Below are 14,311 nucleotides of genomic sequence, written 5' to 3' on the forward strand. Positions count from 1 at the left end.
GAGAGACTTGGCCAAGGTTACATGGTTTTAAAGAGGCAGAGCCAGGATTTGAATCAAATTCCCATTTGATTCCAAGTCTATTACTCTTTACAAGTCATCCTGGCAGCATGTGACAGCTACGTGAGAAATAGAAGACTGAGTGAAATATGGATTGTGTTTAATTGGAGCTTGTTTACTTAGCTGCTGCTATATGCCATACACTGTGCTAGGTTATGGCAGGGGAAGAGGAGTGAGATACAAAGATGATTGCGACATGAGCCCTGAATTTCAAGAAATTATAGTCTGGCAGGAAAGATAAGTCACAAATGAAAGGCACATCATTGTATATTCTGGGGATAGTGAATAATTTGATTTGGTTAAACACAGAATGTGTGATTGGAATGGCAGGGGGTGGGCCTGGAAATGCAGGCTAGTGCCCAGCTGTAAACAACATGAATGCCAAACTAAGGATTTTAGATTTTATCCTCTAGGCGGTGATCATCCACTGGTGCAGAACATTGGTAGTAGGGACAGAGATTTGATATGAGAGACCTGGAGGCAGAAGTACCTTGGCTCAATAACCAGTTGGATGTAAGGTGTGACGTCAGAAGATGATGACCCTGAAGGATTTTGTTCTTGACTGATGATACCCAAAAAACATAGCAAGAGGAAGCTGCGACCCTTTCATTTTTGTTTCCTTCAGGCTTGTGACCCTGGGCTGTCTCGGACATGTGACCAGAATATCTATCTAAGTGGCCTGTGTTACCTCTTCCACCAGGATCTGAAGGGTCCTGTGCTGCAAGGTCGTCCTGGTTACCAGGGTAAGGAACTGGGGATCCAGTGGGTAAAAATACCTCCAAGTGGCTGCCCATACATGGGAACCAGTGCAAGCAGGCCAGCCATTAGAGACACTTTACCAAGTCCCTTTGTGTCTGGCTTCTGTAGAATGCCTAAAGGGCAACGTAGACCTGGTATTTCTGTTTGACGGCTCAATGAGCTTGCACCAATACGAATTTCAGAAAATTGTGGACTTCATGAAGGATGTGATGAAGAAACTCAGCAACTCTTCCTACCAGGTAAATATAACAGTTAAGATTCCTGGTTGTAGGCAATAGATGTCTACCCAAACCAGCTTAAGGCATAAAAGGAAAATTTAGTAAGAGGTGTCTCCAGAAGCTAAGGGCATGCCTATAAATTGGACCCCTGAAAGGGACAAGAACCAAGAAGTAGAAAGCTTCTGAAATTTTCTCCAGTTCTCATTTCTGTTTCTTTTTGGCTTTTGCTTCCCTCTTCTCTTTCTTTCTGTAGAATGACTCCCTCGGCTTCTTTCGATCACGTGGGCCTGTGGAAAGCTCTTAAGCTCATGTTTTCAAGTTTCAGGAGGTTTCTTTGTTTCTCTTAATCTTTCTTTCAACTAACTCCTCCCACTGCAAATCCCAAATTCTCAGAGAAAAGGTTATTACTGGCCATTATTACTGGCCTAGCCTCAGTCAGGTGGCTGTCTTTGGCCAAGCCAACTGTATCCTATTTAGCAGGGTCACTCGCAGAATTATGGCTACTGGGAACCCTTCTTACTGGTGAGGCAGACAGACTCAGAGAAACTGAGCCCAGCGACAGTACTATACAAAGGGTCAGAGGTTTACTTAATTTTATTTTTGTGTTTGTTTATTTTCCAAAGAATGATTTGAGCCCTGGCCAATGTGGCTCAGTTGGTAGGAGCATTGTCACATAGACTGAAAGGTTGCAGGTTCAGTTCCTGGTCAGGGCACATACCCAGGTTGTGGGTTTGATCCCTAGCTGGGGCATGTATGAGAAGGCAACTGATTGATGTTTCTTTTTCATATTGATGTTTCTCTCTCACTCCCTCCCTCTTTCTCTGAAAGCAATGGGAAAAAAAAAAATCCTTGGGTGAGGATTAAAAAAAAAAGAAGAAGAGTGATTTGAGGCCAGGGATGTGGAGTAGGGTTGCCCAGGTCCCGGATAAAAAATAGTGATTGGAAGCCCTTTCCAGGTAGCTCAGTAGGTTAGAGCATGTTCCCAGATGACCAAGGTTGTGGGTTTGATCTCTGGTCAGGGCACATATATGAAGAACAAATGAATGCATAGATAAGTGGAACAACAAATTGATCTCTCTCTCTCTCTCTAAAATCAATAAATAAAAATTTTTAAAAAGAAGGAACGATTGGAGCAGACAAGTGAGAAGGGATATATACTGTTCTTTTCTTCTTTATTCTTACAGTTTGCTGCTGTTCAGTTTTCCACAACCTATAAAACAGAATTTAATTTCTTGGATTATGCGAAGCTGAAGGACCCTGACCTTCTGCTGGCCAACGTGAAACACATGCGCCTGTTGACCAACACCTTTGGTGCCATAAACTATGTCGCGTGAGTTCCCTTTTGCACTATGTCTCGTGAGTTCCCTTTTGCACTATGTCGCGTGAGTTTCCTTTTGCAGGAGAGAGCCCATCCATCGGTTGTTCTGTGTGCACTAGCTTCTTTAAGTTGATATGTAGAGCTTAACAGGTGGGCCAGCAAGGGGAAGGTTACTGTAAGAATTCAGCCTGGCTGGGGCTCAGCAGATTGAGCTCAGGCCTGCCTGCAAACCAAAGGGTCACCAGTTTGATTCCCAGTCAGGGCACATGCCTGGGTTGCGGGCCAGGTCCCCAGTAGGGGACACTCAAGAGGCAACCATACATTAATGTTTCTCTTCCTCTCTTTCTCCCTCCCTTCCCCTCTCTCTGAAAATAAATAAACAAATAATCTTTTTTAAAAAAGAATTCAAGTGGAGCAAACGTTAGTCCAGGTTCTGGACTATAAGGAACAGAAATTGACTTTATACTGACTAAATAAATCCCAAAGGGATATTGCAGGGATAGCTCATCAGCCTCTGGGACAGGGAGTATTGCCAGCCTCACAATGGACTAGAACCAGGACTTTGAAAGTGATTGTGAACCATGGAAGCCTCAGTAGAATTGCCTTGTAGACAGGGCCCAGCTTTGAAGTCAGTGTATAAACAAATAGTCAAAATTATCCTTGAAGAATTCCTTGAATTGTTCATAAAATTCAATATATTCAAGTCCCACACTGAAAATGAGCATATCTTAATTTCCTAAATTTGCTACAGAAATTTATTCCCCCAAAGTTGGATCAGATTAACATGTTTAAATTGAGACCTAAGTGAACATAGCTGGATTATGTTGAAGGGCCATACTATATATTTTTAAGATACCTATTTTTAAGCATTACACTAGCCATGGAAACTGTGACAGTACAGGAATTCGAAGAATAAGAGAATTGTAGCTCCTATGCCATGTACCCCCTGGGTATACTGTCAAGTTGATGAAATAGCCAGAAAGATCTCCTGTACTATTACACTTATTTCTCTCACTTTCATTTCTTTGCCAAGCATGTATAGTTGAATTTGCATAAGTTAAACATGCATGTGGTATATATCTCAAAGCTCTGCATGTGTGTTTCCAGATCTTTCCTTCTGGGGCTCCTTCAACCTGTCCTGTTCACTTCATTCTTTTCTCTCTGTGGACAGCTTTGGTGGGTACACAGTTAAGCCATGTTCCCTGAAAAAATGGCAGCCTCAGTTCCTCTACCTGAATTCCAGCCTCCAGTTGAGAAAATGACTGGCTAAGCCTGGATTAGGTGTCCACGGGTCCACCCAGCTATGGCCTCGGTCTGCTTTATGGTGTAGAGTCACACAGCACAAACATGGATTCTAGGGCCTCTCCATGGGAAAGGGGCGGTTCTTAGAGAAAAGGTCACCACAGGATGGAAAGACACCCTGGAAGGTGTCAAATGTGGGAGCAAAAGAGAGCAATTGTGGGAATGTATTTCATAAATACTTCTTGACCATCTGGCTGTGTGCCAGGCAGTGTTCCAGATTAGGAGTTGGCAAATTTTTTCTGTAAAGGGCCAGAGAGTATATATTTTAGGTTTTTCTGGCCACATACAGTGTTGGCTACATATTATTCTTTGTTTTTGTAACCCTTTAAAGACAAAAATATTTTTAAAAATTTTAGCTCATGGATGGCATAAAAACAAGCTGTTAGCTGCTTTGGCTGGCAGGTGGTTGTTTGCCACGTTCCAGGTGCTGGGACTATAGCAGCAAATGAAAAAAAGAAAAATCTCTGCCCTCTTGGGAATTAATATTCTAGTAAGTGAGAGAAATGCAATAAACAAGATAAATAAGTAAATTAGAAAATACAGGAGGAGATATAAGTTTGATTAAATAATAAAGCAATATTCAATAGAAAGATCAGGGACAGCTACATTTGAACAAAGACTTGTTAGAGGTGAGGAAGCGAGCCATGTGGAAACCTGGAGGAAGAACATTCCAGGCAGAGGACATAGCAAAGGCCCTGAGATTCTAAGTAAGATGAGAAGTTGTCAGAGGTTTGGAGCAGAGGAGTGATGATCTGCTTTGTTTTTAAAGGATCCCTCTGGCTGCAGGGTAGATATTAGACTGTGGAGGTGCCAGGGATGGAAGCAAGGGGGCCAGTTAGGAGGCTATTGAAAAATGCAGATGAAATGATTTAAAATGGGGTGGAAATCCATGAACAGGAATTATAATAGGCCATGTCTGTGTGGATGGAGGTTAGAGAAATGTTTTGCTGGCCCTGGGCAGGTAGCTTAGTTGGTTAGAGCATCGCCCCTATGGCAAGGTTGCAGGTTCAATCACTGGTCAGGGCACATACAAGAATCAACTAATGGATGCATAAATGAGTCAAACAACACATCGATGTTTCTATCTATCTATCTCTCTCTCTCTCCCTCTAAAATCAATTTTTTAGAAAAATCTATGAAAGCCCTGGTTGATGTGGCTCTCACCCTGGTTGTGTGTCCTTTCATAAATTGAAAAGTTGCAGGTTCAATTCCTGGTCAGGGCACCTGCCTAGGTTGTGGGTTCAGTCCCCTGTCAGATGTGTGTGAAAGGCAACCAATCAATCTCTCTCACATTGATGTTTCTTTCCTTTTCTCTCTTCCTTCCCCCCACCCTCTACAATCAATGTCCTTGGGTGAGAATACTAATTAATTAATTAATTAATGGCAGAGAAGGTGCTATATGAGCTTTCTCTGGATAAGTGACTTTCCAGTTTTCTTTGGCCATGGAACCCTTTTTTTTTTTCTATTGAAATCTCACCTAAATCACCAGCATATGTGATTGAGGTGATAGTTGCCATGTGATTGAAATGGAGGGTAGGAAGCCCAGAGTTTCCCCTTACAAAATCTCCCCCTTACCACCCATAGACTCTGGGACAACTTGCTTACTACTCAGAATTCAGTTAAGACACTGGTTTAGAAGGAGAGGTGTGGCAGCAAGGGCAAGGAAGAAGGTTCAGTAGAGAACTTGGAAGGCTGGGAATAGCTACTGAGGAATGTGAGAAAGGCTTTTGCATAATCAGCAGGGAAATGACTTAGGGAAAGGGGGAAGTGGTGGAGGAGACTTCATATGATTTGGGGGAAGTGTCTCATATTCCCTCTTCCTGGGTGCAGGACCCAGGTATTCCAGCAGGACCTCGGGGCCCGGCCAGATGCCACCAGAGTGCTTATCATCATCACTGATGGGGAAGCTACTGACAGTGGCAACATTGACGTGGCCAAAGACATCATCCGCTACATCATTGGGGTATGGGCCGCTGGCCCCAGGCCTCTGGCTTCTTCCTACATCTCATCTTCCCTCTCTTATTCCTGAACCCTATCCCCTTTCTCCTTGGGGCCATGGTCTTGTGAAAATAGTAGAAAATTGGTCCGAGATTCTGGGGATGTCAGCACTTCACTCTTCTCTCCCTCACAGATCGGAAAATATTTTGAGACCAAGAAAAGTCAGGAGACACTCCACAAATTTGCCTCAACACCCACTAAAGACTTTGTAAAGATTCTGGACACATTTGAGAAGCTTAAAGATCTATTCACTGAGCTGCAAAAGAAGATCTATGTCATTGAGGGTGAGTGGTAGACCTTGGAGAGAGAGTTCCGGAGATTGTATACAGAAACTCATCTTGGGATATTAGGTTAGAGACACATTGAATAATAGTCAGAAGCACTTACTCAATATCTGACAGTGAGCTAAGAGCTCTCCTAAAAAAACACCTTGAGTAGGAATTGAGGAGCAGCAAGTCAGGAGCAACCTCTATTCCCTCTGAAATTCTATCTTCTTGAAATTTAGCTTGGTCCAGGGTGGGGCCCAAAACTGATCTTTGTTTTGCTGGTGTCAGCTGACCCCTGTAGAAGGCCTCGGCTCTCTCATTTTCACTTTTCTTAGGACTCAAATTACTTAAGATGGGCAAGCGGGCTGGGGCTAATTGCAAGTATTCCATAGGCCCTCTTCCTTGGTCCAGTATAAGAGAAGATTTTGATTAACATTACCAGATGGAGAACTGGCTATGGGAAGGTATTTCCCCAGGAAGCCTAGTCTGCAGGAAGATACATGGTTCCCATGGGGAACGCCCTTTTGCTAGGACACAGCCTTGGTATTCAGTTCAGCACTTCGGTGACTTCTGGCCCAGCCCCCATACCTTGCTGAAATATCTTGGTCCTGTGTCCAGGAAGGGGGAATGTGAGAATTCAAGAAGCAATGTGGTGTATATAGTAGAACCAGGCAGACCTGCTCAAGAATCCACTCTTGTGCAGTGTGACCCCAGCCAGAGAACAATGATGCTCATTGTTCTCTGTTAAATGGGGATAGTAATACCAATCTCACAGAATTGTAAGGTTTAACTGTTGTATTAATTTCCTAAGTATGCTATAACAAAGTACAAAAAAGCAGTGGTTAAAGCAGCAGAAATTTATTATCTCTTAATTCTAGAGACTAGATATGAAAATCAAGGAGTCAGCAGGGCCATGCTCTTTCTGACAGTTCTAGAAGAGAAATTCTTCCTTGCCTTTTCTAGTTTCTGGTATTTGCCAGTAATCCTTGGCAAACCGTGACTTGTACTGAATTGCTCCAGTCACATGGCTGTCTTCTTTCTGCATGTCCTCATGTTATCTTCTCTCTGTACATATCTATCTCTATGTCCACATTTCCCATTTTATAAGGACATCAGTCATATTGGATTGGGGCCCACCCTAATGACCCAATTTTAACTTGATTTCCTCTTAAAGATCATATTTCCAAATGAGGTCATATTCTGAAGTACAAGGGATTAGGACTTCAACATGCTTTTAAAATATATTTTATTGATTATGCTATTACGGTTGTCCCAAATTTTCCTCCTTTGCCCCTCTGCCTGGTACCCCCCTTCCCTCCAGCAACCCCACAACTTGGTTCATGTCCATGGGTCGTGCGCATATACTCTTTGGCTTCTCCATTTCCTACAGTATTCTTAACATCCCCCTGTCTATTTTGTACCTACTAATTATGCTTCTTATTCCGTGTACCTGTTCCCCCACTCTCGCCCTTCCCCCTCCCAGGTGATAACTCTCCTAACAATCTTCATATTTATGATTCTGTTCCTATTCTGGTTGTTTGCTTAGTTTGTTTTTTTAGATTCAGTTGTTGATAGCTGTGAATTTGTTACCCTTGTAATGTTCACAGTTTTGATCATCTTTTTTTTAAATAAGTCCCTTTAACATTTCATGTAATAATGAATTGGCAATGATGAACTCCTTTAATTTTATCTTGTCTGGGAAGCATTTTATCTGCCCTTCCATTCTGAATGATAGCTTTGTTGGATAGAGCAATGGAGGTTGTAGGTCCTTGATTTTCAACACTTTGAATACTTCTTGCCTACAAAGTTTCTTTTGACAAATCAGCTGACATTCTACAAAGGAACTCCTTTGTAGGTAACTTTCTGCTTTTCTCTTGCTGCTTTTAATATTCTCTCTTTATCTTTAACTTTTGGCATTTTGATTATGATGTCTTGGTGTGGTCCTCTTTGGGTCCAATTTGTTTGGGATTCTCTGTGCTTCCTGGACTTGTATGTCTATTTCTTTTGCCAAATTAAAGAAGTTTTCTTTCATCATTTTTTCAAATAATTCTTCAATTTCTTGCTCTTCCTCTTCTCCTTCTGGCATCCCTATGATTCAAATGTTGGTACATTTGGAGATGTCCCAGAGGGTTCTTATACTATACTTATTTTTTTTTAATTCTTTTTTTCTCTTGACTATTCTGGTTGAATGCTTATTTCTTCTTTATGTTCCAAATCCTTGATTTGAATAGTAGCATCCTCCCCTCCACTGAGGGTTCCCTGTGGAGTTTTCTTTATTTCACTTAATGTAACCTTCATTTCTTCCTTTATGTTGTTGCCATCCATACTCAGTGAGTTCTTTGAGCATCCTGATCACCGGTGTTTTGAACTCTGCATCTGATAGGTTGGTTATCTCTGTTTCATTTAGGGTTTTTTTCTGGGGTTTTGTTCTGTTCTTTCATTTGGGCCATATTTCTTTGTTTCCTCAATTTGGCAGTCTCTCTGTTTTGTTTCTGTGCATGAGGTAGAACTGCTTTGACTCCCTATCTTAGTAGTTTGGCCTATTGTAGAAAATGCACCTGTAAGGCTCTGGCTGGCATAGCTCAGTGGATTGAGCATGGGCTGGAAACCAAAGTATCCCAGGTTCGATTCCCAGCCAGGGTACATTCCTGGGTTGCAGGCCATAACCCCCAGCAACTGCACATTGATGTTTCTCTCTCTCTTTCTCCCCCTCCCTCCCTTCCCTCTCTAAAAATAAATAAATAAAATCTTAAAAAAAAAAAAAGAAAGAAAGAAAATTCACCTGTAGCCCTGGCTGGTATGGCTCAGTGGACTGAGTGTCAGCCTGTGAACCAAAGGGTTGCCGGTTTGATTCCTGGTCAGGGCATATGCCTTGAATGTGGGCCAGGCCCCCAATAGGGGGCCTATAAGAGGCAACTACACATTGATGTGTCTCTTCTTCTGTTTCTCCCTCCCTTCTCCTCTTGCTAAAGATAAATAAATAAAATATTTTCTTTAAAAAAAAAAAAGAAAAGGCACCTGTAAATTGTGTGGGGTAGAACCTTAGGTAATCACCAGGGCAAGGAAACCCGCTTCATTGCTTTGTAGCTCTGTGTGGGGGCAGGGCTTGGAGAGGGGACAGTGCCACTGCCTGGCTCCTGGAGGTTTGTCCAGCACTCACCCCATTTCCAGTCACTTCACCCACTTCCCATATGTGATTGGTGCCCTTCCAGCTGTTGCTCTGGTTGCTCTAGTGCTGAATCCCACAGTGGGTGAGTTTGTGTTCATTCTAAGTCTGTGTGGGCCCTTTAAGCTGAGTCTCCTGAAAATCCAGCAGTTTCTTCACTTCCAAATCCCCCACTGGATTTTACAGCCAGAAGTTATGGGGATTTATCTTCCTGGCACTGGACCCTGGGCTGTGCCTGGGGCTGCGATCACTCACTCCCAAGGTATCCCTTCTAATTTTTATCCACCATATGTGAATGTGACTTTATCTGTTTTGCCACCACCATCACCTCTCCTCACCACACTGCACCTGCGTGCTTCTCAGCCAGTCTCCACGACTCCACCCTTCTTACCTGTCTGGATGAACGTGGCTTCTCTAAATCCTTGGTTGTCAGACTTCCATACAGCTCAATTTGCTGATGATTCTATTTGTTTTGAGATCTAGTTGTAATTCTTTCCATGGTTGTGCAAGGAAGCAAAGAGTGTCTACCTACTCCTCCATCTTGACTGGAAGTCTCAACATACCTTTTTTAGAAAACACAATTCATCCCCTAACAACTACTTAGCAAATTGCTTGGTGCCTTGTAGGCACTCACTAAATTGTAGCTCTTTTTATCTGTAGCCTTTATCTTCTCTCCTAACCTGCCCTTACTCATTCTTTAGGTCTTAGGTTAGATGTTACTTCCTCTGGAAAGTTCTCACTGGTCCCCAAGCCTGGATTAGGGGTTTCTTTCCATGTACTTCTGTAAAAGAAAAAGGAAAAGAAAATGAAAATGAGATAGTCTTAACTGGATGAAGCCACTTTAGAGAGACTCTTCAAGGAAGATGCCTTTTTTAGTTGAGGTAACATTCACTCTGACATGACTTTTAACTAAGACATGAAAGATGAGAATCAAGCAGCCATGAGAAGAATGTGGGCAAAGGGCATTTCAGTCAGAGAGAAGAGCAGGTGCTATGGCCCAGAGATGGGGGAGGCATACTGGAGGAATAGAAGGAAAGGTCAGTGATGGGAGTATGGTGAGTAAGGGAGAAGAAAGGTTGGAGAGATAGGCAGGGACATTGAAGGCCCTAACAGGACTTTGAATTTTTGTCTAAAGAGTAATGAGAACTAATAAAGTATTTTAAAGAAGGCGACAGATTGGTCTGATATACCTTTTTTAAAAAGTTTACTCTGGCTTGCTCCATGGGAAAAAGGCATGGAAAGACAAAGAATGGGGTCAGAGACCAAATCAGTAAATTACCACATTAGTCAGGGAAAAGATGAGATTGGCTTAGACTACCGTCATAGCAATGCAGACTATTCAAATGTGTTTAGATGGTATGATTTAATGATATGTTGGAGATCAAACAGGGGGAGGGGAAGAATTAAGGATTATTCCTGGGTTTTTAGCATGACTCACCAGGTGGGTCGGGGTGGCATCCACTGAAGTGAGGAAGTCTGAGTAGGAACAAAAATCAAGTGCTGCATCTTCGACATGCTGATTGGAGTAACTAGATACCCATCTGGGTTCATGGACTGTCACTGCGGCTCCAAGCATAATCCACTTCCCAGTCTGTCTGACTCTAAAGTTCATGCTCTTTCTATCTTGCAAACGCCGTGCTTCTTTCTCTGTCCTTTCCTGAATATCACTGTTTTTACTGCTCCTTGGGTCTCAGCCCATTCTCCTCTCCTTTTGTCTTAGGCACAAGCAAACATGACCTGACATCCTTCAACATGGAGCTGTCTTCCAGTGGGATCAGCGCTGACCTCCACAAGGTGGGTGGCAGGCCTGAAGCTATGGGCCAAGTGTTCTTGGGGGAATGCAGCTGTCCCTGCTTTGACCCTGCTTGTCTCCTTCCCTGGGCAGGGCCATGGCGTTGTGGGGACAGTTGGAGCCAAGGACTGGGCCGGGGGCTTTCTAGACCTGAAGGCAGACCTGCAGGATGATATATTTGTTGGGAATGAGCCACTGACACAAGAAGTGAAAGAAGGGTATTTGGGTGAGTACTTCTCCTTTATGTTGAGTTCTTTTGGTTTTAGGGGCCAGAGAATCACTCGGGCTGACTTTCAAAAAATAAATGAAAGCAATTAAGCAACAGCATGAATAAAACTCAGATTTTAAGTGTGGTTATAACATTCTCAACCTTTCTTTTAATAACTCCTCACCTGTGTATTAATCATGTTTTTATTTTCTGTACTTTATGAGACCTTGATATCTTGAAGCCTTGCTAATCATGGAGAGACTGCCCCTCCCAAGGCCAGCTCATTCTTACAAAGAGTAAACAACATGGCAGTGAGCAGGCCTTGCATATACCAGCCAACCAACCCAGAGATTGTAGTCCCAACTGCCCCTTTTAGCTGACTTTGGCAAACCAAATCAACATTCCCCCTGACCTAACTCACCCCAGGGCCAGGTATTAGACACCTGAAGACCATCCTCGTAGCCTGAAGCCTGCCAACACTACTCAGACTATCCAATCCTAAACTTGCTCAAGCTTGCCCCCGCTGCCTCACTCATTCCTTCCCTCAGAAACCACAACAAAGACTCAGGCCATACTCACCCAGGCTCCTTCTGCCTCCTTAGTAAGCCTGATGCTTCTCCCTGTGGCCCGGCATGGCCTGCCGGCCTGCCTTCTGCTTTGGGGAGCTGTAAGTAATAAACTTCTTTCAATGGCAGTGACCTCTTTGTGTTGTTACTTAGTCATACCTCTAAATTAAAACCCAGGTCCATTTGAAAACAACCTGCCTCATTAGAAGGAGGACCAGCAGGGACTCACTGAGGCTTCCTCCTGTTGAATTGCCCAGGAACTCCAGGGACTGAGTCTCCAGAGTTCTTCAGATGCCAAGCACAAAGGAAATGCGTCTGGTCAATCCACAGTTGCTATTGTGTGCCTTTGCTTCCCCGACCCACTGTTGCAGTCTTGTCCTGCCCAGTTCTGTAGATGCTTGTCTACCCAAGGTGATGGCCGCCTCAGACTACAGAGGGGCCCCACCTCTATGCTCGGAGGTTATAGCTCTTTTCATTTACGTTCATGTAGTCAGCATGTCCCAAGGCCCAAAATGGCTCCAACAGCCCTGGAAGAGAACTGCTTCCAGGTTCTACCTTCTCACAGATCGAGAACCACCCTGACTCACCCATGACCTTTTATCTAGGCATGGGCCACTCCTTTATTAAACTCTCAAAACACTAAGATCTTATCAAGTTCTTTCCTCGAGAAAATTTATGCCATTCACCTAGTACCTACCCTTCTAAGGGAAGCTGCCCTCGGTGATTTGTTTCTTTTTTTGACATTCTTTACTGAGCAAGACACTGTTCTAAGTGCATGGCATGTATTAACATATTTTATCTCATTTTATCTTCACAACAGCTCTGTGAGTTGGCATTTTTATTATCTCTAGTTTACAGATGAAGGAACTAGATAGGTTAAATAACTTGCCCAGCCCTGGCTAGTGTGGCTCAGTGGACTGAGTGCCATCAATCAGGGCACATGCCTGAGATGTAGGCCAGGTTCCCAGCTGGGGGTGTGCGAGAGGCAGCTCGTCAATATATCTCATACATTGACGTTTTTCTCCCTCTCTTTCTCCCTCCCTTTCCCTATCTCTAAAAATAAATAAATAAAATCTTTAAAAATAAATAAATAACTTGCCCAGGGTCACAAAACTGGTAGGTGGAGCCAGGGTAGTCTAGGCCCAAAGCCTGTGCGAGTACACCGCAGTGCCTGCGCCACTGCTTTCAAGGTGGTTTTTCGTTCTTCAGCATCCTGCAGAAGAGCTGGCAGTGTTGCTCCAAAGCTAGGCACCTGGCCCACTACACAAGGGGGGACCAAAAAGAAACCCAGAATTATCTTCTGGAGGGTGGCCCTTTATAGTATAGGCTTCCCATGCTAGATGAGTGTTCTAGGAACCCATCTGTATCAGTGTACCAACTGGCACTGTTGTGAGAGACTGAGTTTGGCTTCGGTGAGGTTTTTTTGAAGATTCTTTCAATGGGTTTGCCCATTTCATGATGAGGGATTTATGTTGAGTTCTTTTGCTTTTAGGGGCCAGAGAATCACTCAGGCTGACTTTCAAAAAATAAATGAAAGCAATTAAGCAACAGCATGAATAAACTCAGATTTTAAATGTGGTTATAACATTCTCAACTTTTCTTTTAATAACCCCTCACCTGTATATTAATCATGTTTTTTTTTTTTATTAAAAAACACCTGGCCACATCATGCTGAGTGTTAAGCAGTTCTTGACTAAAACTGGCCTAATCTCAATGCCCCATCCTCCGTAGTCACCCAATCTTATCCTGAGTGAATTTTTGTTTGTTTCCCTGGATGAATAAAGTCCTCAAAGGGAAACTTTTTGCTAATGTGGGAGAAGTGAAACGAAAACAGCAGCAGCACTAAAAGGCATCAAAATCGATGAGTTCAAAACTGTTTTGAACAGTGGAAAAAACGTCTAGATGGGTGTGTTGCGTTAAATGGGGAGGACTTTGAAAGCAACTCAAGTTTAAACGTGTAAGAATAAATACACAATTTTTTATAAATAAATTTTTTGGGGGGAGGTTCCCCCCCACACACACATATGTACATATATATGAATAAATATAATCTTGAGAGCCTATTATGCTACTATCCTTTAGGTCTTAGTTTAGACATCACTAGCATAGTGCTAAGCATTTTATATCCTTGGTCTTACTTACTCCTCAGAACCACAATATAAGGTTAGTACTACCCTCATTGTTTTTAGAAAAGAAAACTGAGGCTCAGAGCAAAGCAATTTACTCAGGATCACACAGCTAGGAAGTAGTAAAACTAGAATTAAAACCCATCTGTCCGATTGCAAAAGGCAAATTCTTAACCCGTGCGCTTCAGCACTGTGTATGAATGAGTAGGAGAGTGGTTCAGCCTCCTCACTCTTCCGCCCACGTGCTATAGAGTCACAGATATCTCTGCTGTTCCCACTCATTTTCAACTTCTCGAAGCAGAGAAGATACAATTGAGTCAGTTCCTTCCTTTCTGAATGAAAGCATTCCTATTGGGTGGCTCCTGGCTCTAGCCTAACTGCTGGTTGTTTCCAGCAGCACTTCCTCATCACTGCTGGAAGGGAGGGGCCAGAACCTTGCCACAGGCGGTGTGATGTATGAGGATAGCCTGAAGCAATACCTTTGAGCAGGAAATTTTGTCAAGTCGCCTCCTTTATCTTTAATATTTCTGCAAAC

At 43.1% G+C, this 14,311-nt stretch overlaps 1 protein-coding gene across 5 annotated transcripts in view; it reads left to right on the forward strand.

Moving 5' to 3' along the window:
• Positions 1 to 14,311, forward strand: part of ITGAL (integrin subunit alpha L) — a 59,791-nt gene that overhangs the window by 23,749 nt on the left and 21,731 nt on the right. For all 5 annotated transcript variants that reach the window (XM_036021284.1, XM_036021286.1, XM_028526218.2 and 2 more), the window contains 7 exons: positions 683 to 800; positions 925 to 1,055; positions 2,219 to 2,364; positions 5,485 to 5,617; positions 5,786 to 5,936; positions 10,805 to 10,878; positions 10,970 to 11,102. In XM_036021284.1, the coding sequence (XP_035877177.1) occupies positions 683 to 800; positions 925 to 1,055; positions 2,219 to 2,364; positions 5,485 to 5,617; positions 5,786 to 5,936; positions 10,805 to 10,878; positions 10,970 to 11,102 (886 nt within the window). The remainder of the gene's footprint in view (positions 1 to 682; positions 801 to 924; positions 1,056 to 2,218; positions 2,365 to 5,484; positions 5,618 to 5,785; positions 5,937 to 10,804; positions 10,879 to 10,969; positions 11,103 to 14,311) is intronic.

The sequence above is a fragment of the Phyllostomus discolor genome, chromosome 3 (genome assembly GCF_004126475.2).
Source record: "Phyllostomus discolor isolate MPI-MPIP mPhyDis1 chromosome 3, mPhyDis1.pri.v3, whole genome shotgun sequence".
NCBI classification, from domain to species: Eukaryota; Metazoa; Chordata; class Mammalia; order Chiroptera; family Phyllostomidae; genus Phyllostomus; species Phyllostomus discolor.